This window comes from Echeneis naucrates, chromosome 15 (genome assembly GCF_900963305.1).
Source record: "Echeneis naucrates chromosome 15, fEcheNa1.1, whole genome shotgun sequence".
Lineage (NCBI taxonomy): Eukaryota > Metazoa > Chordata > Actinopteri > Carangiformes > Echeneidae > Echeneis > Echeneis naucrates.
The window spans coordinates 7,722,917-7,747,944 of record NC_042525.1 but is presented as its reverse complement, the minus strand read 5'-3'; the positions used below and the strand labels follow the sequence as shown (position 1 = coordinate 7,747,944).

Genomic DNA, 25,028 nt, shown 5'->3' with positions numbered 1-25,028 from the left:
AGCGTCTTTATCATTAAGATACATGACAGGCATCTACACAGATTGTGTGGTCACAGAAGAATCACTGGTGGAACAGATCGTCCAGATCTTCTTCTGGTTCACTGTGCTGCTTCTGAGATGGGAAGTCAACAGGAACGACAACTTCAGTATCACCCTGGTACGGGATGGGCAGCAGCAGGTCTTGGTGATACAGGTCGTCCATGTCATCCTCCGGTTGAAGGTGAACTCTGACCTCATGCTCCCTCCTGACCTCAGGTCTCAGCAGCTCCGTCTGCACAGGTGAAAGCTGCTCGTCACGGTGGTACAGGTCATCCTCATCCCTCTCTGGTTCAGCTATTAATGGGATTAGATATATATTAAGCTGCTCCCTGACTTTGTTGTCCACTTTTTCCCAGTCCTGCCCAAGCTGTGCCTCCTCACTGAAAACAGGGTGGTCGATGTCGTCTCTGTCGCCCTCCGGTTCCTCATTGTACTCTGACTGCATGTCAGCAGCTGAGAGGACCTCCATGTTTTCGATGTTGGGAAGCTCAGCCAAAGAAGGATGGTGCCGCTCGTCAAGGTCTTCTTCAGCCTTCAGGGGTTTGGCCCGTTGGCTGCCTGTCATACTCTTCCCAATCATCATGCGGGGATCGACATCATAGTGAGTCTCATCCATGTCCTCTGGAGGCTCCACTTCCACTGACCAGGACATTTTTCCTCCATCATCTATAGACCTGAAACATACCAGGCAATCTCAGTCTGTCTTGCTTCTGTCTTTTACTCTGTCCAAGAGAAACCTATTATATATTAGATAATAGACATTACAACTTACATAACAGTGTCCTGCAGTGCGTCACCTTTAAGCTTATTCTGAGGAAATACCACAATAATGCATGAGCACCTTCCAAATATTAGATAGTGATTATACCTTTTAAATTGGTCAGACATAATTTATCAAGTTTTAGATTTGACAGTGTAATGCTGTTGATAGCCAGGAGCGATGTAAACATACCCAGGGTTTGTATGGTTTTGCTGTGATGCCAAATATCAGAGAAGCGCAGACGATCAGAGAAATCCTACAAGTGAAAAGAGTCGGGATTCATGTCATCCTTCAAATCCTCATGAATCATAGACATTACACAACAACTGCCCAAAGACAAAAACTCAGCCATCTGTACACTGTTACAACCATTACAATCAAGTCACTGGAAGTAAAGTCAGAAACCCTTTAACGAGAACTTAAGCCTTCTTACCGGAACATGGTCGCTCTTTTTTTCAGTCAGCTCAGTGTTTTGGATCTGAAGAAAAATAATGTTGGACTTCAGTTCACTTGGAGCAAAGGACCAAAGTTCCATCGATAAACCTGCAAGTTAAGACTGCAAGACCTTTGTACAGGCGCAGTAACTGTAATTTATTATTCTTTCCTTATCTTCACTTTATTATACATAAAGTGGCACATCAGTTGAAATAACATTTAAATGATCTTTTTTCTAAATATGATTTCTATGTTTTAGTTAACTATCAATAATTCATTATGTTGTGAATAAAATGGAATTCTTGTGTCTGCTTTATTTCATGCAGATAAAAAACAGAATTGATGCAGCATTAATAATATGAATTCAATAATGATTAATTTGTGACTAATGCTTCAGTGATTAGTATCACCTCATTCTGTAGGGTCAACTCCAGTGCCATACAAATAAAGTGCATTACTATGTATTAGACAAATGTGTTCAATTAAAATGTTTTCCACTTCTTCACCAGTTGTTTCCGTACTGGATTAGGTGTACATTAAAAGGCAGATGACATCACTCTTGTAGTTTGGCATTCACATAACCGATACAGTTGGTTTTCATTCAGGTTGGCCCTCTGGCGCATATTGTTAAAAGCATGGAATAAACAACAACTCATATCTAATTTCTGTTTGTTTGATTTGCAGAAATCTACTAAACCTGCTCCGATGGCTTGTTTACACATTGACTTCTTTTTTTTGTGTGTTTTTAAAATATACACTCTTTAACTGGATGATGTCTAATCTTTATTCTTTGTGTTTAATTTCTACTATCGGTCAATGTATTTTGTCCCAAACTCTTATATTACTGTATAGTCTTGGCCCAATCGGTGACTGTGTCAGTCTGTTGGTTGGACGGTTTACTGACAGTTTGTCCATTTGGAAATATCAAAACCACTTGATAGTTTGCTGTGAAATTTTGTGTGTAACACACTACTATGTTGGGCATTGTAATGCCAAGCTAAATTTAAGCATATTTACAATATCGCTGTAAATATTAGTGCTAATATTGAGTTCAAACCATAGCTGTACATCAGTACATTCCCAAAGAGCTGCAGGTCGTGATTATATATGAAATATAATATGACTTTCCTTTTTTGTTATTGCTGGAGTTGAGGACTGACAATAGGTTCAATATTGTATCATATTATACAACCATAAAATAATAAGCCACATGTTCTTGTTTGTCTTGCATACAGCTTCAACCATTTAAAACAACTTCACACACACATTCGCTGTAGGATGGGAGATTGAAGGCAGATGAGTGGTGGTGATTTTAGTACCAGGCACCACACTGTGTGTGCTTCAATTCTAATTTTTGTCTATGCAAACAATCTCTCACACTGTAAAACTCATTATTTCTGAATCAAGCAGCTTCATGTTTGATATAGTTACATATAAACAACTGAGGGATATTATATCAATCTTTCTGACTGCCATTACTACATCAAGCTGGTGTTGCTATGCATCATTCTAGGAACCCGTCACCCGTCATATGACAATGAGTAAGTCATTATGTTAACATATGGTTTACTAATGTCTCTCAGCACGCACACACACTGTACAGTAGAACAGGAGCAGACAGACAGACACACCACACATTTCCTGGCCTGTAGAAGGGATGGCTCCACACTGTCTGCTGGTTATCTACCCCTTCTATCAGATCCATATGTGCAAGTCCAACATTGCCCCTCCACTAGCCTGACTCCCAGGTCACTGAGTGGTCTACTGTCTTCAACCCTGAAGGGCTCCTCCAAAGAATGCAAATGCCAGACATCTTCTCTGAGGGATTGACTTGCAATCACTGACTGGTTCGACTGTTCCTATGACATTCAGTCTCCACGTTTAAATAAAAGGAATGAGATAAGAACATCAGTATCCGTGTCATGTTTATATGGTAAACATGAAAGTGCAGTCTCTTTATCTAAAAGGGAAACTGCAAGTTTTTTTCCAGCCTTAATGTGGTGCCAAGCTAGGCTAACCAAACACTGACTTTGGCTTCATATTTAGTCTATAAATCAATTTTCTTATCCAACTCTCTGCAACAAAGCAAATAATCAAATTTCCCAAAATGTCAATGCATTATTTTATATCAGAAAGCCTTCATGAAGATAATAATAAACACTCTGAAGTCAGGTTCACTTTGATGACAAACTGGGTGGGGAGCCATCACAGAAATGGCTTAGAGAAACCACAACCCTGGGAGAAGGCATCCCACAGCTTCAAGCCTCAAAAGCAAGGTTTGATGAATAAAGTGCGCTGAAGCCTCTACCAATCCATCCTATATATTCTGCACACATGAGTAAAACAGCTTTCATATAAAGCCCAGAGGCCCAGCACTTACCAGTGCAGATTAGGCATATGACTCTCTGTTCCCTGAACTTCTCGTGCTCCCACAGCCTTCCAGGAAAACATGCCCCTCTGTGGTTCATGTGGCTGATGCTTGTCAAATGAGTCGTCCTCCATCAGACTGACTCGTGTCCTGGTCACTCCACTAAGGCGATGAAGTGGCAGAAAGTTTAAAAGCTGCAGAAAAGCTAATTTTTCACAGCCACACTGGGAAGGAGAATCTGAACAAATACCAAAGTCACATTTTAGACAATATTTCCATATTTAAACCTTTTCAAATTTTCCACTCAGTGGTTTCTGCACATATTAAACAAATACAATAAAACATGTTATTATAGGGAGTTTAAAAGATCTTGGTGGATGGATTTTTTTAACCTTTGGACAGAACCAGGGTGGGCATTTCCCCAGCTTTCCTTTCTTTGTGCTAAATTAACTGGCTGCCTTTTTTGGCATGATCTTTTAACACTCACAAAAAAAAAAAAAAAGTGACCTCCTGGCGTGACATGCCAAATGCTCATTCAGTATGACTGCAACTTACATTCATCTCGGTGAAAGTAATGTGATTTTACTCTAAATTTACAGCATAATATGAATATGAACATTTATTTCTCAGATAAGTTTATACATTAAAAACACACGTTTCCACGTTATTGTATCTCATTAGATGTAATGATATATGGGCAATGGCGTTCTGTGTGTTTATTTAATTATCTTAAGTGGTGAGGAAATGTATGTAGGGTAATCATTGTGTTGCAGGCAAAGCAGCCTTTCTTTGTTCAAACAGGTGGCAGGTTATAATTGAATCTTTACATGTGGTGTGTACAGATTGTACCCTGATACCTCTAGCACTCATCAAAGGATTGGTTTAATCTGCCAAGTGCATGAGATGTAAATGTTTCCTCTTCCCAGCATACTGTAGTTTCTTCTTGTGGAAAAGTGCACGTGTTATGTGAGTGGCAAGAAGGAAAATGCAAGAGCAACACCAGAATGAATGGGAGTTGTCAGCAAGTAATGATTGCTCCCAATAAACTGTGAAAAACACACACAAAAACACATACGCAGGCACGGTGTTATTGCTCGAAATGTAAACAGGGAGCCAAGAATAAATTGCCTGTCTGTAACTATTTAAATGCCACATTAAGTCATGATCTATGGCAGTAATTCTGACTTAGAAAACATGCTCCAAATGTTGCAGCTTGCAGCAGTTTATGGGGAAAACAACTAAAATGAATATTGGACAAAATTCCCATAATCAACTATCTTGACTTCATTTTACTTGATGTTTCTGTTTCACAGTTGATGCATTAAGTGTATGAGCATGAATCCGTGTGTGCAGACTTTTAAACATATGTACAATGCGTAGTCAGATACGGTAGATTAACGTGTCATTGCTACTGATGACAAACCCCTCTTGAAACTGTTACTTAATTTTAGTATTTGTTGTCATGGCGCTGGCCAAAAACCAAAAGTAGCTTATTAGTACAAAGGCTGTGAAGAATGCAGCCGTCATGTTTATACTTGACTTAAAGTGTCATCTTCATCAACGTTTATTTTCTATAGTTAAAGAAACAAATAGATTATTTAACGGGCGACAATCAGTCGTAGACATCAGACTCCAAGCTAACCCTCAACACACTGTATGACTGTTTGAAATGTAGTCATTAATATTACATAATTGTATGAAAACAGAAAAGCCTCTCTTCTCCACTAAAACAATAATCAGTACCAAAAACCTCATCATCGTCGTCATTATCATCAGTAAATCCAATAAAGGTCATCCTGGAGTGTGGGGCTGTAAGTCAACCACACACACATACACACACAAAAACACACACACTCACAACATTTAGGAAAGCTGGGGTTTTCTAAATAACTAAAATTAACTCAATGATCTACAATTAACTTAATTGATGCTTCACCAACACCCATTAAACACACATTAGACATCTCACAGTGGAGTTTAACCACACAAATTACAGGGCTGAGGGAAGGACCTCCATGGAAGAGCAGAGGCGAACATGAAATGTTGTGACGACGGCCTGGTGAACAGGGGAGCCCTCATACTCATGAAGCCGCCACAGAGAGAACTAGTGAGCCATCTGTGCCACAGTTAGATGCTGGCACCTTATCTTTTGATTCTGCCTGTTGCATTTGCAATGCATTTTGTTGCATTTTCTGTGAGGGGGGGGCTGATGAGCCAGTCTGGGGCCCTCAGCCACCTTACTGTGTGGCTAGACAGGTAATGCCTGAGACAGCTATTTCAGCAATAATAGCATCGAAGACAGCTGAAGCAGTTGGGGGTTGATGGACCATAAGCTGCATAAAGATGGGCAGAAAGAGAAACTTTCCCTTTTCTGTTATGTAACTGATGACAGAAGACTCTGAAGCTCTTTGTGTGTTTCACAGGAGTTACAGGAATATGGCTGAATATGGTTGACTTTGCTGCCCAATGCAGCTAATTCTCCAAGTGCCAGCGAGAAAGTTGGTTTTTGGTGACTCCAGCAGCTTAAGATGACTAAGAGTTATGAAAATATTACATTAGAGATGCAATAATGGAAGGAAAGCTCAGGTGGTCCCTCTAGTTCTCTCTCTCTCTCTCTCTCTCTCTCTCTCTCTCTCGCGCACACACACACACACACACACACACACACACACACACACACACACACACACACACACACACACACACACACACACACACACACACACACACACACCTCACACCCTTTATCCTGCCTCAATCACACCCCTTATAAACTCAGTAAACATGTGGAAGCTGTTAAAGTAAGTTTAATGGCTATTTACTGTGTTTTGTACGCTTCTCATTAAACACATTTTCCACGTCAGGAGAACTAATGTTTTGGAAAACTCTGTTAAATCAAACACACATCGTGCCAACACTTGGCAGATGTGGCTCATTAATTAAACTATTTGCCCTCTACAGGATAAACCCAGGAACTACTGACATGCACACACAGACGTGTTGGGCTTTTTAACCCTGCAATAACTGAGGCAGCAGAAGGCACACTGGGTAATAATTATCGCTAGTTTCATCACTGTGAATGCCTTTTACATACAACCACTCAGGGGATCCATTGTTAATATAAATTCCTGATAATAGTTGTGTTGGAATAAAGATGTATAAAATGTAATGATATGCTGAGTGTGGTGGTGACTGATGCCAGAAATGAAGAAGTCCTTGAAGGTAGAACAGCAAAAACAAGCCATAGACAGAAACCTCCTCTGCCTCCCCCTCTCTCCCTCCTGTTGCAGCTACTGAATGCCTCCTCACTGGAGTCCACAGCGGCCCTGTCTGCCAGCTGGAGTAGCCCTAACCTTTAACCTCTGACCCCCGGCACCACAGAATTCATCATAGCTGTCGCCTCATTGCACTCAGTGGGGAGCACATCCTGTGAAATAATATCAAGACAACAGAGAGGGCCCACACCGAGCACAGGTGCCGACAGCGAAGGCAGGTGTCTTCACTGTTAGCACCCCACAACACACACACACTAACGCACCATATATGCATCCATAGTATCATAAAAATCCTCCCAGATTCTGCCATAAACTGGACTTGTGTGTTGTATCTGAGTTTGCGTGTCATGGCCCCATCTGTCCTGATGCTCCTGGGTTAAAGAGAGGATCCTGCTGTTCCTTGATGGAAAGCTGCCTGCTACAGAGAGATCCGGTTACAAGAGTGCTGCACTTTCATCATTATTAAAGAAACATGTGCCCGCTCTGTGCAATTATGTCGGTGGATGAAACTTTTTTACGCTCGCTGCTTTTCTCAATACAGATAGAGATATTGCAGCGATAAGATCAGTTGAGTAAACGATCATCTTTTGAAGTCCATGTGCTCCTTCATGATAAAAAGGAGAAAGTTCAGCCCAGATAAATGAAAGACCGTTATTTGTATCTCATTGAATGTGATTTATGCTTCATTTTTACGCTCTTCATATTTCAAATACCTGTGGTTACTTTGCTCCACAGTCGAAGGACAATTACAGACTGCCTGGTGACAACAAATGTCATATCCACCAGCTGATTTAATTAAGATGATTACTTAATCTTTGGTCCTCATCATTTATCCACAACTAATTGGACCACAGCTTCTAGGGCTGAAACTGCTACTGTGATTCAGTCTCACTATCCTCAAACGTAGATATGAACAGGAACCTCGATGCTCAAGCTGCTGTTTGTGGACACAGAGCGAAGGCTGATACGGGAAAAGTGGGAGAGGATCTTAACTTAGTGTTAGTCATCAAGTGCACATTTTCATTTATGTGGCATCTTCACACAGTTTGATGACACATTTCTCATTTATTTTCTCAATTCCTTCAGTAAATTTGTAAAAAAAAATTTATAATAATAATAATAATAAAGTCTTCTAAAACTAAAATTAAAAACTCCTATCAGGATATGTCAGAGTGCACTACCCATAATGTAGAGGCAACTATGATTAAAAAAAACAAAACAATTGTCTCTTTAATTTAAAACATGGAACTGATCATTATGAGGCCATCCTGATGTGGGCAGGACAGGATGTGGACTTATATAATTTTACTCTGCTGTGAGTGAAATGAGTGTTTTTTACGTTTTGTTCCTATTTTAATAAAAATAAAAACAATACATTTTTTAATGTTTTATCTCATAAAAGACCCGACACAGTGTGCATTTGCCCCACTGTGTAACTCATATATTATTATTATTCTTTTTTTTAATGTTCAATAACCGCAGTGCGTCACATGAACAAATCGTAATTGAATTTGAGGAACCCTATTACATGAAATACCGTGTCCACCAGCCACAGCTACTATAACAACTTCCATTCAGGCCTGATTGTAAAGTTGCTCATTTCACATCATTCAATGCCACATAAACTATTCCTGGCACAGTCAGGGGATCTGAATCAAACCTCTGAATTGGTGACTGTCGCTGAGATGTCTATCTCTGTAGTCTGAAGGCCCCGTGCAGCCACTGTGCTCCCTGACCTCCACTCCCAGACCTCTCTTTGTTCCCATGCTGTGCCCTATGGAACGTCTGGCTCCAGCCTTTTCAAACCATAATTACATACCTGCAGAAGGCAGACAACAGCAGAGTAAAAAGAGACACAGCATGAAAGAGGAAAGGGTCCCTCTCAGTGCTATGTGATAAGTTGTTGCCATGCATATGCTGTATCTACTTTAGAGGGGTGCACTGGCAGTAAGTCTTTTAAATTCAACCTAAACTAAACTGAAACAACATGAACACTGGGTTTTTTTCCACTGAATCCCACCATTCAATATATAAAACAAGCACTGGTGTCACACTGTTACATGCAGCATCTCTCCAGTGATAAGATTACTGCTGTTGGACATGTTTAGATAATGTGGATGAAAAGACGACTGCCGATATAGTACAGCCAAACAATTCAGAGATAGAAGAGAAGAAGGAAAAGCAGACGCCATATGAGGAAATATACTGCAGGGATGTTTATGCAGGGTGCCGCTACAATATAGATACTCAGTACAAGACTTAAGACAGTGGAAGTGCAACTAAACTTTGAAGATTGACTGTTACATTTTCGAGATAAGACAATTTTTGTTTTCCTAAGTTCATCATATTGATACCAGTGAAATAAAACTGATATTTCTTACTAAGCTCAGTTTCTTTCACAGTGACTCACTGTTATAATCACTGTTAAGCATCCTTTCAAAAACTGTAACACTGTAACGAGACAGCAAAACTAAATATTAAAGACGAACCAACTCGCTGTATGCCTTGGGTGCTTCTTTTATTTTAGACCTTATTGGACAGATCTGATAAAAGAGAGTTTTATTTGGTTTGTTGAACTTTGAAACTGTGAAAGGTCAAACGCTTCAGTTCATGTGTACAAAAGTTGCAATAATACATAGCACAGTCCAGTGAAGTAGAGGCTGCTTGGCTGTGTAAGTTAGCGTGCCACAGGTTACATTTATTTCAGCAGCTATTCAAACGTTCCACAAATAAGAGTAGGAGAGTGTACCAGGAGAGGTAAACTGTAAATTCTTCTAAGAAAAATTGACCTAGCACAATAATGATGCCCAGCGTGTCCTTCCAATAAGCCAGCACATGATGAATCTTACTAAAGATGGTTGCTGTTACATTATTGGTTTACATAGTCCTATGAACTTATCCTTGAGGAAAGATGCTTGCCAGAATGGGATTTTACTAATGTCACAAAATTACTCCCAGCTGGCCTGAAAGCAGGAAATGCTTCTTTCTTCTCAAAACCTCAGAGCAAATAGTACATGAAGCATGGTGCATTCATGAGCATGTCTGTCCTCAGAATTTATGTTGAACTGTCTCTGCTGGATTTCACAGCGTTTAATGTCATCCAGGACTGCGGTCATAGTCTGTCTCTGTCAGTGTGCTCAGCCTTCTGAGCTGCCATAAGAGCCCCTATTCACTACTTAACCTTTAAAAAGTGGTCGACTAACTTCAGAGGGGATAAGTGATTTCTGGCTTAAGAAGGTGTGAGGACCCCCAGATCAGTGAGCATTGATTCCACAATGATGGTAACAACTGCTTTAAGGTCAGCCACACAGTGACTGCAAGTCTGAGTGGGTGTTTAAAGGGTCTAATAGACATTTGAGCAGGCTTTGGTCTCATGCTTGTAAAAGCAGTTTAGCAAAGAGGTAAACAGCCCGGGGCCTGCAATAACAGAGTGGAACTGATTAGTGGAGGAGAGATAAAGAAAAGAGAAGAAAAATGAGACAGGGACTGATAGCATCTTTTTACCCAACTTAATTATATTAGACGGCTAGGGCTCCATAATCTCTCAGACGACAGCGTGTTTAAAATCTGAAATGCAAACAATAACAAAAGAAGATTCTGTAGAAATATTTCTGTATTTTGGAGCAGGGGCAGGTAATATGGGCCAAATTAAAATGACCCTTATTCATTTTGATAGGAATTTTGATAAAGGAGTCATAACACTGAACATGTGGGCGATCAAGGTTTTGCTTTTTTTTTTTTTTTTTTTTTTTTTTAATAGATATAGTTTTCAGGAGTGAATTCATTTTTAAATTTTTCATCAAATTAAAGTGCCAAGCTGCCAATGCTTGGCTTCTAACTGCTTTGAATAAAGGAAAACATTTTCTCTGTCTGGACAGATAGAAAACAGATCAGAATAATTTTGAAGATACAATTCACTGCTTGAGCACAGGTAAAAGGAAAATAACTTTAGATTTTCCCCTCCACTACACAAGGAAAGTGACTAATTACAAGCACTAATTTAAAAGAATGCAGTAAATTATCATCCACTCACTGTTAAAAAGCAGAGATGCAAAGATTGGATTTTAAAGACCAAGTCTGGTTGTACTTCTGTTGTTTTGTTCTGCCTTGAGAAGACGCAGATACTCTGAAATTACCAACCCTGTCCTTCAATGCTACTCTCGATCCCCACACTTTTAGACTCTCCTTTCTGTCTCTGCGTTGCCAACTCTTCATGTGTCAGTGAAAGCTGTTGCTAATGAAAGTTAAAAAACAAACTGTGAAAAGGAGGTGAGAGGGAGCAGAGGGAGGTGCATTCATTCCTCCCTGCATGTGAAGAGTTTTGCTGGGGCAAAAGGGAGTTCCAGTGGGAGGCAGGGGGGTAGAGAGAGGGGAGGCATGGATAGGAGTTGAGCGTGACCCCCGTTGCCCCAGGACATGGAAAAAACATTTTGTTTCATCAAGTTTCAAAGGAATGGCAATTACATCAGAGACACAGGATGACAGGATACCCCTGTATGGTGGTGGCCGGACTTAAAAAAAAAAAAAAAAAAACTCTGAGGGGAAAGAGCCACGCCTTCGAAAAAATTCATCCTCTCGTCTCTTCTCTCATCACCTCTCCTCGCTATGGCTATAAGCAAAACTAAAGCAGCACCCCAATAGCTCATCTCCATCTTCTCTGTGTCCAGAGAAGGCGGCCATTGTGTGCCCGTTCCTCTCTCCCCAAGTCAGTTTCCTATTGAGGCTCTGAAAGGGCCTTTCAGGGGCCCTGTTTTGGCTGTGCAGCTCACCTGCAGAGGGGAAACTATGGGTCTATTCTAAAGCCCAGCAGCTGCCAGGGCAGAGAGGCTGGCACCCAGTGGGAGAGAGAATAGCATCTGCAGAGCCTTTCAATATGAAGCCACTTAGTAACAGAAGGCATGTGCCAAGCCCGCAAAGCCAGAATGAAGAGTCACCCTTTGGTATTCACTAAATATCAGAGAAGAGTTAGAGTCATCTAATATTTGCTCCCTGTCTTCCTTATCAATATTATATCATTGTTCTGCTTCATGTCTGGCTTCAGTGTTTATGGAGTAATAATCCACAGGTAGGAGTACACAAAGAAAAGACTGCCTAATATCCAGGTCAGGAGGATGAAAGTGAAACGGTAAAGGCGTTTTTCTTTTTTTCTTCGAAACACCGATCAACAAGTGGGACAGTCAAGTGGAGAAAGAAAATCAAAAAGTTGCCAAATAGCTGCGTCGCCCATGTTTAGAAGTATCCGCTGAACTCACTTGTCATGCGACAGATCAAGCTGATGCTGCTGTGAGGATCCCAGTGGCTGCAGGCCTGTGAAGAAGCCTTCACCAAACAAAGCCCCTTTTCTGTCAGCTTGCTAGCTCCCACACTGGCGCTAATTTACGATGCCCTCACAGCAATTTCCACAGTCAGAGAAGTTCAATTGTGTTTTCCGGCTCATTAAGCATCAGCACAACAAAGCTTTCATCTTCTCCTTCATCCCCCTCTTCTCTCCCTCCACCCATCTTCCTCACTGTCTACTAATCTGCCTTTTTTAAGGATAAGGATAAAACATCAAATATACTGGATAGAATGGACTTCCTTATTCTAATGATTTTCCCTCTCTCTACATTTAATTTGGATTCTGTCTTTTTTTTTTTTTCCGATCAAAATTGTTTTTATTTGTTTAAAGCGCGGCACCAAGTCTGAAGGTTCCCCTCATGCAGACCTAGGGAGAATTTAATGGTTGTTTATTCAGGGGCCTCTGCTGTGCCCTCCCATCTCTTTCAGACCTTCATGAGACGACGTGGAATCTATTGTAATCTCTGAGGAATCAACTCAGCATATTTGTTCAGGTTGTCACTGTGCTGAGATCACAGGAGCACATTCAGCTTCACACACAAATACAGATTAGTGCCCTAAATATCTTTTAATTAAACAATAAATTTTGAATTCGGAATCTGTGTTTGCATATGAGACAGGAGAAATAAAACATTGGTCTAAGGTTATAAAAGCGTGTAACCACAACATCACAGCGCCTCAAATCCTCTCATGGCTTGAAAAATCTGCATGAGAGATTAGTGAATGGAAAGGGTTATTCCCACAGTCAAGACCCACTGCAAAAACGTTGCTGAGCAAACCCCTCAACCCCAAGTGGTTGCAGTTTTGACCCCTCTGTGGAAAACACGAACAAATAAATTATGATAATGTAATTTCACTTTCAAACTAATTAATTTCAATTTCAAACTTTTCACTATCAAGTCAATGTGAGACATAAGGTATTAAGAAATAGACATATTGCATCAGAAACTGAGAGATACTGGGTATAGTTCAAAACACGTCACTCTTAAAATGATCTGTATTCACACTAAAAGCCATCCATACGACATGACAAGCATACATTCATTAAATATGAATTAAAGTACCGTTCAAAGTCAAATCAAGCCATGTCCATAGATTTCGCCATGGTGGTTAAAAAAATAAGCCAACTTCAAGTAAATATCTTTCTCAGCAATGGGTGATGTCAGGAGAAAAACAAAACATGTTTTTGTGCTTAACTAAGCGTGCTGTCTGCTGATTCTGCGTCATGATCACACTAACAGAAGAGAGTTATTGAGCTTCTCATCCAACACCAATGAGCTTCTTTCCTAAAGCGTCATTTCGTTCATAGTATCCTTTTGAATCTAAGGAGCTATAACTTAAAATTAAATCTATAGTGGACCAGTTGTTTTCCAATGAGTGCTGCAGTGGGGCTGCCATCAATTGAGAGATTTTGGATAAGTCTTTTTTTAATATTGTTGGGAAATGTCGTATTGGGGAACTGTGACCCTATTTCTCCAAGACATTTCAAAGTGCCATTTTCAGCTTCGCCTCCACCAAACTGTGGTCATTGCCATCTCCCAGTGTGCTGTGGCCTGACCTCACTCTGCAATTTACTGAAGGCAAAGGCTGTGACTGACATCTGTGGGATTCAATTTGCTGTAAATTTATAGGCTGTGGGGGAAGACGGGGCAGCTGAAGAAGATAAACGAGAGAAAATCATGCAGTAATGTACAGTATGCTGCGGTAAGACTTCTGCAGTAATTTGTAGTTCAGCTTCTCTAAATTTCATAGTTCAGACACGGCACGGGGAGAGCCGTGCCCCTAAGTGTGTGTGTGTGTGTGCTGTTTTTCAGTGTGTGTCAGGTTTCTCCTACCTCCATTAGTCCTGTGATGTCCTCTGCTCCTCTTCTGTCATCACCCTCATACCAGCGACGCCCACATCTGCTATCAAGGCCAGACAATAAAGAGCCTATGATAATTTGACATCCCATGTCTCTGTTAGTGGGGTAATTTTCTAACATCATCATCATCATCATCATCATCATTATCATCACTGAGCACAGGCTACCATCTGAGTTCCCCCTCTGCTGTCAGCGTGCTCACTGAGCTCACCCTAACCCCTGGCTCGCACCAGGTCCAGAGAGGGTGTCCGGTTCCCTTTGTGGCCTTCCATTCCCTCCAAACGGCAACAATAGCGCAACAATATCTCTATGTTCACCTGTTAGCACCTGGCACTGCAGGTAAGACTCACTGCCGAGTCCTTGACAGCCAAACACTCTGATCATCTCTGTCAGACGCCATGTGGAACGCGCCTTCCTGTCACCAAACCCAATATCCTACATACAAAACACACGGACGCATAATGACCTGTGCGCCACTTGCCTGTCAGCACTTTCCCCTTACAGCTGAATCTTGCTAACATATAGAGGATAAATGAAAAGCACTTAACCAATCAACAACCCATCAGGTAATTACGAAGGTTTCATGCATCATCTGCTATTTGAGTCTCTTGCATGTCTTCAAAAAGAGAGGGCAGCAAAATGTATATTCAGGTTAATGCACACCTGCATTGGGTTTCAATTGTCTGAATTCTGGCATCAAACGTTACAAAATCAGATGTGCCTACGATTATATTTTAAAGATTGAATTTTTGCCTTATGGGATAGGATAATAATAATAATAATAATACAAATAGGGATAACATTTGCTTCCCTGGGATGGTTGTTCCTGGGCAGCATCCATACTTACATAAAGTACAAGTGAATGATTGACAAATAGGAAGATCCAAGTCATTTTACTTTAACAGCTTCACACAAGTGGCTAAACACTTAGCAAAGTTGGTGTGATTGCCAAAGACTACCCCACCCACCCACCTTCACCCCCACTCTCACCCCCACTCTGAGTGCCGTTGACTGTCGGACAAGCACACTAACTGAAACATACTGATATCCGTAAGAGGCCTGTAGTTAAAACTTCCTGTATTTTTTACTCTGTCACACCCTGGGAGATGTTCTCAGATGATATGTGAGGTGAAGAACATTTAAGTACGTTCTACCAGTTGGGGGCCACACCAGTGACCCACCAGTGTATGTTGACAGGTTAGACCTGCCTCTCAGCGGGCGCAGAAACCGGAGCAGCTCACATGACACAATGTGCTGATGGTGGGAAAGATGAAACAACTAATCAAGGCTAACATGTTGTGGCACTTCTCTTCAAGCTCAGATCAGTTAAGGAAAAACATTACTGAGAAGACCCCAGGCCTTGTACATCCTCTTCGGTATGATTGGCATGACTGGGCCTGAGTGAAACTGAGCTGGAGCCATGTGACCCTGTAGGCTTCACTTCATTTTTTTCAACAACTAAAGCAACACTCATTTCAATTCATTTTGCAGTGTGACTGCTGTAAACAGGACATGTAGCTGGTGTTTAATAAATAGCAACGGAGTACAACTGGCTTTACCTCTGCTCATATTAATGTCCTCAATGTATCCCCCTGATTCTTCCACATTTCTTGCCAACATGTGATTAAGTAATCGTTGAAAAGGTCACAGTCAATATTCCTCAATGACAGACTAATAATGCACAAACTATGGGCTTTGCGTCTGTTTGGAGTTGTGGGGAAAAGTCAAGTGTTGCTAGTTCAATTCTGCCTGGAATCCCAGTTGTACTGATCTTATACTTGAATTGCACATAAAATCAGGGTTAAGGCAAAGTAGCTTAAATTCTTTTCAAAATATTATATGCTATTAAAGTGTCAGGATATGTTTTATTTCAGATATTAAAGTGTCCAGTTGACTGTGGAATATTTACGTTCGAGATCGGGGTTGAGACTGTACACATGATATTTACATTAGAGAGAAATTTCCAGATGAGGGACCGATTTAAAGACACCAACAAAGCAGAGTTGTGGCTGCATGATATGCACCAAATCATAAATATGTTAATACTTGTCTGAGGTTCAGTCAACACTTCATTTTGTCTTTAAAGATAAAGAGAATTCGTATGAGTGTGATTTATTGTAAATGCCAGCATGGAGAGGAAAGTTTTTGATCTCACATCCATCAAGATTTTGACACAGTGTACCAAAGTTGGCAGGTCTGCTCAGACACAGGATAATACTCTGTTATGCTTCACCAGGCAGGCCTCTCGTCTCTTTTAAAGACGATACACTCTCACCACACAGTTCCCTGCTGTGTGTTTCATAAATGTTTATCCCACATGACTCCAACCCCCTAAACAAAGTTTGTGTTGAAGGCCCTGCCAACTCTTATGAAAAGGAATGCTTTGGGTTTGTTTTTTTTATGAAATATATAAAGCATGCTCAAACATGTTTCTTCAAAGGAGAAACTCTTTTAGAAAATACAATTACCTCCTTGAACAATTGATTTTGTAACCCAGAAAGGACCAGAGGTGCGTTTGTGCGCTGGCCAGACTGACAGGCAGACAGATAGATGGACTATTGGTAGTTTGGTAGTTAACAGCTGTTAACAATAAATGATTAACTGTAGGTGACCGGTTGATGGCAGCTGAAGTTGTGAGGGAAACTAAAATATTAAACTGAAGCGCAGAGTGTAAATACTTTCCAAGAACTTTTTTACCATTTGCACTTTTGACATTTGAAAATGATAAATGTTGCTGCTTGCTGGTGTTATGGCTCTACAGTTGGCATTGCATTGGTCTGCTGCTCCCCCGTATTTCAAATTTCTCAACAAACACTGCCATTAAATTTTGGCCAACAGACTTTTTCTTTAGCACCATCAGCAGATTCACATTTTTGGGTTTTAGGGAAATGTCTTGTATAGTGTTGGATGCATTTTCCTGATACTGGGTACTCGCATCCTTGATAGCCAACAGTTGAATCCTATATCTTGTGGATATTTCAGGTAAACTGACTAACAAATCCAGAAAATTAAGTCAACATCAATGTAATGGATTGGTATAAAATTGTATACAAAAGAGGTTAATTGTTTCCAGAAAGTGAATCCTAATAACCTTCAAGTTGTGTCATGCTCAGGTCAAATTTATTTATTAATTTTAAACTTTGGTTTTCATTCATTCCTCTCCTACCGCTTATCTGTTTCTGGGTTGTTGGGGGTGCTGGAGCCAATCCAAGCTCACACTGGGGGGGGCGGGGTACACCCTGGACAGGTCGCCAGTCCGTCGCAAGGCCAACACACAGAGACAGACAGAGACCAACAACAAGACAAACAATGGACAATTTAGCAGAAAGTCCCCAGGCCCGGGAACCGAACCTGCAATTTTTAGAACAAATTTCTACCTGTTAGCATGCAATGTCAAAATAAAACTTCAGCTCCAGTAAGATGTAAGAAAATCCATGAATTCAAGTCACCTTTCTCTACTAGAATGAAATGAAAATAGTTGAATGTAACGAACCCCACATGAATGGTTTTGGGGGTCTGTATGGAAACTCAAAATTACCAGAGGATTGGTACCAAGAAGCGATCAGATTCTCACTATTTATGCAGATATATTCAAGGGGTACACAGACATCACTGAAACACACAGCTACTCCACTAAATATATATTTTCATTTCACAAACCTGTACTCAAAATACTGTACTCATTGTTGACTTTTCTGGCAGAGCTGTGCTACTCGGAGAGAGGCAGGAAATATCATTTACTCATGCATCATAAAACAGTGAAAGAGAAACAAAACATTACAGGCAGCCCTTCATCCCTCTTCAAACAGAGGGAGAGTGACAGTGATAATATTCAGAGTAAGTAGAGGAGAATTAAATGTTGTGGGGCACTAAATTACAGTCATTGAGAGCTTGTATGGTTACCCAGCAATCTATCACTGTCACACAGAGTGGGAGGGGGGGAGAGAGAGCAGACAGGCGCCAGGCGCAACAGGATCAAAGCAGAAATTTACCTTGGGGAGAGAAACAGTTAACTTCATTTAACCAATTGTCCAACAGACAGAGTGCACTGCTGTGAGCGAACTCTCACATATTGGGTTGCACTGAAAGTGATTTGACTTGATACACAGAGCTACAAAACAAGGCCAATTTAAACGAACCCCTTCAATAAGCTTCTGCAGCATTAGTTGGGGTTTTACAGTCTTTCGAAGGGAATACAATGAACACAATAGGTTGAAAGATAGCCCTTCTACAACCATAGATAATTTGATTACAGACCACAAGACAGAAATTTACAGTGGTCATAACTCTTGGGAGTATACAAAGTACTGTACAGCAGGATTGTCTTACTGCTTTAATGAAACAAAGTGATAATATACTCTCAGAATTTTCCCAAGCATAACTTTCCAGGCAAGGACAAGCACGAGAAGCAGCACTATAATTTGGCGACATAACAAAAAAGTTTATACTACCAAACTTTTGCAAAGTGACTTTTCTTGGACATTGATGTCTTTCTGGGGCTGTTTTTGTTCCTCTTTCATTAATTTTTTGGCCGCATGGGGGCAACTGAATTTACATCATTTCATTTTACATACAAGGAAAAAGTTTCCTGAGGGCACAGATCAACGTTGGTCATTTTGGAGAAAAAAAAAAAACTGTGTCCATCTGATATATATATGAATATTGGTGCAATATTAGTGCTGCTGATCTCAGTGCAGGCACACACAATGTGTAAAAGGTGCTCCATTGGGAGTTAGGGTTAGGAGCTCTGATGTAAAGTTTAATCACATTTAGTCAAATTAGCTATTTCCTTTATTCCCATTGATTGAAAGAAGCTCATGTATCTAGGAAGCACATGCACTTTGTTGTAGCCTAATATCTATAAGTGCACAAACTCAACCTGGTGACTGTATTTTAGGGACAAACTGCACCGTCATCAGCAGACGGACCTATCAGAAACTGTTTTGGTTGAGTCACGTGGAAACACCCACAGACTGATAGGTGGGCAGCAAGATGAAAGACGAACTTGTGGCACATCACTGTGGGAGAGGCAAGTCTGAGAGTCTAATCTGAAGTTGAGCAGGCAGCAGTGCAGCATCAGTGAGCCTGGGCGGTATCACACGTTTCCTCACGGAGAAAACACCAAAGTGTAAAAAAAAAAAAAAAAAGAGAGAGAGAGAGAGAGAGAAGCGCGGCAGGAACTTTGGTTGTATGGCACCTCAGTCGTGCGTAATGAATCCTGCGCAGGGATCACCGCCCTCGACCGCTCCGGAGGACCCCTCACCTGAGGACCGAGCTGCCGGGGGAGGCATGGGAACCGACAAGCTGGATCTATCACCCGTCAGGCGATGTAAAAGCAACACTTTAGATCTGCCCTTCAGCGTCGAATCGCTCATATCGGACAAGGCGCCCGGCAGAAGCCTCCACTCCCCGGAGCCCGAGTCCGGAGGCGCCCGGACAGAGGAGACGGAGTGTCCGTCACCGAGGGGACTTTATCGGGCCAAAGCAGAGGCGGTGGATTCCGGTGACAGGGAAACGAGCTCCTGGTTTGAGGCTCCATATGCATCCCCTCCAAGTGAGTGTTGGAAATCTACCCTCTTTCTTAATGTTCTTAATGTTGATGACAGAGATAAGACCGCTTCTAACTTTCCTATTCTGACAATTAAAACAGCTGCAGTGCTTTAAGGTTAAAAGGAGGTATGCTCATTATTTGAGCATTTTAAATAACTAAGTGTGTCACTGTAAACCCCAAAAGCCACAAAAAGTCTGGAGGAATTTAAAACTTTGGGATGTGGAGGCAGCAGAAACTTCTTCTGTTTGATGTGTCAGCTTTGACATGATTCACACGCTTTTTATTCCGCTGATGTGATGTGGCCTTCTAACTGTTATTTCCAGGACTTCCCAGCCCGACCCCATGCAATCTACGGAAACACAAGAACAACAGGAAACCCAGAACTCCCTTTACAACCTCTCAGCTGCTCTCTCTGGAGAGGAAGTTCCGTCAGAAACAGTACCTCTCCATCGCGGAGAGAGCGGAGTTCTCCAGCTCCCTCAGCCTCACAGAGACCCAGGTCAAGATCTGGTTTCAGAACCGCAGGGCCAAGGCCAAGAGACTGCAGGAGGCCGAGCTGGAGAAGCTCAAGCTGGCAGCGAAGCCGCTGCTGCCGGGCTTCGCGTTTCCCTTCCCGCTGAGCGCACCCATGGGCGCTCCGTCCCTGTACGCGGCCCTGAACGCACCGCGGCCGGCCTTACCCGTCCCAGGACTATTCAGCGGACCATATGGGATGTACTACTTGTCTTAACCCTCAGTAACTTTGAACTCCATCTGATGGGAAAGCAGCCTCCAACATTTCTTTTAAACAGCGAATAACAAAGTCTGCAAAAAAAGAAAAAGAAAGAAAGAAAAAAAAAACCCACATTAAATTTTGTCTAAAATGTTTTTCGTTATAGTGAAAAATATCACGGCGTGAGAAGAGAAGGCTATTTTCCAAACAAAAATGTTGGCAGAACAAACTGGTTGAATTTCAAACTCGCCGCTTCATTGAGAGGAACATGTGAAGAGAGAGAAACAGTATATTTTGTTATATTCTAACAAAATATTTGTCGTTTTTCGTTTAATTTTCTATGGAGTACTTCCCATTTATTTTATGGTAAATTATTTGCTAACGTGGTAATTTTTCCAGTGCAATCAGTAAAGTCTTTTTTTCTAAATGTGCTCATTTTCCGGGTTATAATTTTCAGATTTCACATAAATTAAATGTGTAATTTACGGTGTTGTTTTCCAGTGTAGGTGCTATGCCATAAATATTAATGTCAAAGTAATTTAATGTGGCAACAAAAGATGACAAGTTTTTTTTTATGGCCGTCAGCTTTGGATTTAAGTGAATGTCTTAATTCCAGTCCAGAGGCCTTTCTCAATTTCTCACCTGAAATAGAGAGATTATATAAAAAATGGTTTACTTCAGGAGGATCAACATTTAAATATTCACATTCCTTCTAAAAAATATTTCTGTATAATCTGAAGGAGTTTAATTTTACCATAGACTGATACCACAGGCTTTCTTTTTGTCAGCTGAGGGCTGGAAAAAAAGTTACCAATTAAGCCTGACTTGTAGATTGTACCTAAAATTTCTACCTAAAAATGAGAAGCTATAAGGAGGCAATCTCACATCAAAGTCATTCAATAAAAAACAAACGTTCAAACGTATATACATATTATATATATATATATATATATATATATATATAGGATCCAAATATTAAGTCTAAAATAAATCTTTAGCTACCATTTTTTACATTACCTCAAAATGAGAACTTTTTTGCACAGATGTTCAAAGAGCTCTTAAAAGTCCAAGCTCAGTTTCATGATGTTATTTTTGCAAATACTCCAAAATGCTCAACAAGACTGACAGATGCGTGTCAGTCATTAGTGTACAGTGTATTTTATATTTGATGAGTGAAAAGGTGTTTTGTAAAATTATTAAAATCACTTATGTATATTCTGTCATTCCTCTCATTTTTCTCCACACAAAAAAAAACCCCATACATATGAATTGTCGTTTCAACCCAATCTTGAGAAACGTATTTCTTATAACCTAAAAATGAATTGTGATTTAAGTGATTTAAGACTTTCAGCTAGTATACCAAAACCGATGACAAGGTGGATTCACTCAAGCAAAGACAGACAATATGAGAGCCTTTTTTCTGCAAGTGCCATTTTGTTTTAAGTTAAACACACGTGTCGGTAAACATATTAAGTTACAAGATAAGGTGTATTGAGAAAAGACAAAAAGAAAAAAACGATTGTATTGTTTCATTTTCTTCTCCCCCGCCGGGCTCTGAAGCCTCGGACTGAACCTTGGCCAAAGCACACCGTTGTAGGGACCCTGAACAAAAAGACAACAGTTGTTGCTTTCTATGTATAAGAAAAACTTTGGCTACTGAGATCATATCAATTTACAAAAAAATTCAATAATGTATTAGCCTACATTTATACAATAGAAAGAACTTCTCTTACAGTTTGTTTTAGCCAAACGTATCTGCATAACCAGACGCTTTTACCTTAGGAATGCTGATATATATAATAGTAGAGAAATGGCTTAAATTTATAGTTGACCAAAAAATATCTAGAAAATGGCTGACTTAGTCTCTTTTAGATCTTCCTTGCAAGCTTGTTGAAATTTTAAGACTAACCTGTAGGTGTATCGAGGTTTTTGTGTCCTGGTGCTCGCACACTCAATTGCTGCAGAAATATCTGCTTGCTCCCCGGCAGTACCGGACTCTGCCATGTGAACAGCTTCTTCCTCTGACACGTGCATCTCCATGGACTCCCTTTGCTCAGTTTGGTGGGTCAGCACATCACACATAACCTCACACATACCCTCAGATTCACACACATCATTTACAGCCTCCATGGCTGTGTCTTTCTGCTGTGGCCTCTCTGTCTCTCTTGTTCTATTAACAAAAATAAGATTATGCTAAAAATCTAAATATAAAATGATAATAATAAAGAAAAAAAAATCTCTTATTTTCCCACTTTGTTGGGCCAGAAAATGTTTAATTTAAAACTACTATTGAATGTAGTTACACATTTTTTTATATGTAAAAATATGTGTCAAATACATAAAAAAAAATTACATTCTGAGACTTCAGTCCCATTTATTTAAAAAAACACTGGACTGGACTTCATATTTGCAGAGTTTTATTTCTAGTAGTACTTTGCTGCCATCTATTGGAAAAATTGTGGAAGGTGCAGTCTTACCTTTTGCCTGTTTTAGTTTTGTCAAATCTGAAGTCTGGAGGATACTTGTGAATGCTTATTAGATGGTCTTTCCTGTGCTTGCTAGTCCTAAACTTCTGTCCACAGCCCTCCACCAAACACTGGTACTGAACAATGGGAAGCATCAGAGAAAGCTTATTGTCAAAAATGTATCATTCAAAGAATGTTCATAGTATATCGAATACTTTGGGGAATGTGCAGCTATCTCTCAAGCCTAAATGCATATCACATATTTTCTTTTCTCTGGCTTACCATGTCTTGCCTCTGTGCAAGGATGGTAAAGAGAGAGTCGTGCCACTCCAGAATGTGAATGTCTAGGAGCCGGGCACTTGGGAGGGAACGACGACAGGAGCAGCAAACATGTCTGTGTAGGGAATTGTAGTGGTGCTCATACTCCTCCAGTGTATTGAAGACTGCGCTGCAGCCAGCGATGTGGCAGGCAAACTCCGACACACTGAGAAGAGACAAGAGGCAGCGGGATCATCGCTGACAGCTCAGCCATTTATCACATGTAGGAGTAAGCAAGTTTATATTTCAACACAAAATTAGTTGCTGTTTGTGGTACTGTTTGTGGTACTGTTTGCAATTGATCCACACACTTCATAACTTCATGAAAATTTCCTCACTTATCTGCTCATCATAAGATCATTACCTTCCCTGAAATATACACTGAGCGTTATTATAGCTGTAGATAAATCACATCAATTAATTAAATGGTTAACTTTTGAAAACGTCAACAAATAGAATTCAGTGTAATTTCTCTAAAAAACAATCAAAGATTCAAATGTTCACAATGTTGTGAATTTGCATAAAAACATTCCCACCTTTGGTCCTGGACAAAGTGAGGAATTTTTGCTTTAAACATCTAAAACGCCTAATCAATTATTCATAGTCTATTTACTTTTCTATACACTCGTTTCAGCTTCAGTCTAAGCACAGAGTTCTTTTAGAAACTCCAGCTTTTTGTCATACCTGGGTGTTGCTTTGTCGTCTGCCTCCGAGGCGTAGAGGTCTTGCAGGTACATGTGTCTGTGGACGTCTCCATCCTGTAAATAGCATGTGACAGTGGGTGTGTTAGCCGGTTAGCCACCGGTGGCGGTCGGTGGGTTCACTTCGTTGTCGCTTCGTTACCTCAAACAGCTCGTGGTCCTTGTGGAGGTGGACAACCTGCGGGGTGAAGCTGAACGGGAGCTCACTCTGTGTGGACTCCAGCTCATCTTTGTCTCCCCACGGACAGCTGCCAGACGTGCTCATCCTCTCATCCTCCGCTGGAAGAGTTCTACCGCCGCGGAGTTTTCTGTTTTGGTTGTAGTTGTCGCGGAATGATTACGTCACCTCGCGCACTTTCTGGCGGTTGTCTAATGCTGCATTCACTAACATCGAAAGGGCGTAAAAGCAACAATCAATCTGATAATTAGTCTTAATAGGTGAATGGATTTTTATTTTCACGTGATTTACAGTGGGATTGCAACTGCAATCACTTTGCTTACAGTTTTTCGAAAGGTTTGAATTTTTTTTCTATAAGTGGGAGACTAATAAATGTCGCTCTTGGAATTTCTTTTTTTCACCGATTAACTTGTGTTTGGAAGATTTCCCATGCTAACGATGTGAACTTGAATCAGTCTGGACAGAAAATGGCGCTTTGCTGCCACCAACTGGTCACATTGACTCAGTGTGGAAAAAGTTTTATCCAGGAAGGGACTAAAAAGTTTAAAAGCCAGTAGTATGTCTGCTGTGTCCCCTTTAGAGCAACCCAAATCCTCCTCTGTTTCCTCGTTTTCCTTCTTATGTGATAACGGAAATTAACCAGTCATCTTTACTTGTTTCGTTTCTCTGTTTAGCTTTACTTTTATTTCCAAAGGATTAAACCAATGATTTATAACTCCCATATAAGGGTGACCAGTCTTGTACACGAGCCGTGTGTCGAAACAATTACTCCTTAATGATGAAGATTGAGTCGATATTTAGGTTGTTGCGATTAGAACAATAGATGGCAGCAAAGGCCACCAAGAGGCTTCGCTGGGTCATTATCGTTGCTCACCTAGAAAATGTAGTAATAGATGAGGGGATTTCTGGTGATGTTTCTACATTTGACTTCTCAATAAAACATGCCAACATGTGTTAACCACATCTACTGACATACTAACCTCAACCTTTTGTGACTGCTGAGAGGGCTTAGTGTTTGTGTCTGTGC

The 25,028-nt window shown here is 40.7% G+C and overlaps 3 protein-coding genes across 3 annotated transcripts; 1 reads left to right on the top strand and 2 right to left on the bottom strand.

Annotated features, from left to right (window-relative positions):
• On the bottom strand, window positions 1-14,085 carry LOC115055016 (uncharacterized). The gene is made up of 6 exons (XM_029520387.1): window positions 14,050-14,085; window positions 3,615-3,764; window positions 1,233-1,277; window positions 992-1,055; window positions 812-849; window positions 1-713 (listed from the first exon to the last, which is right to left on the bottom strand). The coding sequence occupies exons 3-6, from the start codon at window positions 1,238-1,240 to the stop codon at window positions 62-64; spliced, it is 762 nt and encodes a 253-aa protein (XP_029376247.1). The 5' UTR covers window positions 1,241-1,277; window positions 3,615-3,764; window positions 14,050-14,085; the 3' UTR covers window positions 1-61.
• A 5,031-nt stretch (window positions 14,086-19,116) lies between these two features.
• On the top strand, window positions 19,117-20,497 carry msx3 (muscle segment homeobox 3). Its single transcript, XM_029520386.1, has 2 exons — window positions 19,117-19,630; window positions 19,951-20,497. The coding sequence occupies exons 1-2, from the start codon at window positions 19,267-19,269 to the stop codon at window positions 20,355-20,357; spliced, it is 771 nt and encodes a 256-aa protein (XP_029376246.1). The 5' UTR covers window positions 19,117-19,266; the 3' UTR covers window positions 20,358-20,497.
• Window positions 20,498-21,761: 1,264 nt separating this feature from the next.
• Window positions 21,762-24,141, bottom strand: znf511 (zinc finger protein 511). The gene is made up of 6 exons (XM_029520383.1): window positions 23,966-24,141; window positions 23,807-23,880; window positions 23,087-23,288; window positions 22,817-22,941; window positions 22,249-22,509; window positions 21,762-21,941 (listed from the first exon to the last, which is right to left on the bottom strand). The coding sequence occupies exons 1-6, from the start codon at window positions 24,086-24,088 to the stop codon at window positions 21,869-21,871; spliced, it is 858 nt and encodes a 285-aa protein (XP_029376243.1). The 5' UTR covers window positions 24,089-24,141; the 3' UTR covers window positions 21,762-21,868.
• Window positions 24,142-25,028: the final 887 nt, after the last annotated feature.

Bases quoted from the DNA above. Each gene is read 5' to 3' on its own strand.
- LOC115055016 (XM_029520387.1), bottom strand. The intron at 850-991 runs GTATGTTTACAT...GTATTTCCTCAG, and splicing joins CAAAACCATACAAACCCTGG to AATAAGCTTAAAGGTGACGC. The intron at 714-811 runs GTAAGTTGTAAT...GGTATGTTTCAG, and splicing joins GCACTGCAGGACACTGTTAT to GTCTATAGATGATGGAGGAA.
- msx3 (XM_029520386.1), top strand. From the start codon at position 19,267: ATGGCACCTCAGTCGTGCGTAATGAATCCTGCGCAGGGATCACCGCCC. The intron at 19,631-19,950 runs GTGAGTGTTGGA...TGTTATTTCCAG, and splicing joins TCCATATGCATCCCCTCCAA to GACTTCCCAGCCCGACCCCA.
- znf511 (XM_029520383.1), bottom strand. From the start codon at position 24,088: ATGAGCACGTCTGGCAGCTGTCCGTGGGGAGACAAAGATGAGCTGGAG. The intron at 22,510-22,816 runs GTAAGACTGCAC...TTTTGTTAATAG, and splicing joins AAAACTAAAACAGGCAAAAG to AACAAGAGAGACAGAGAGGC. The intron at 21,942-22,248 runs GTTAGTCTTAAA...CTTTTTGTTCAG, and splicing joins AAACCTCGATACACCTACAG to GGTCCCTACAACGGTGTGCT.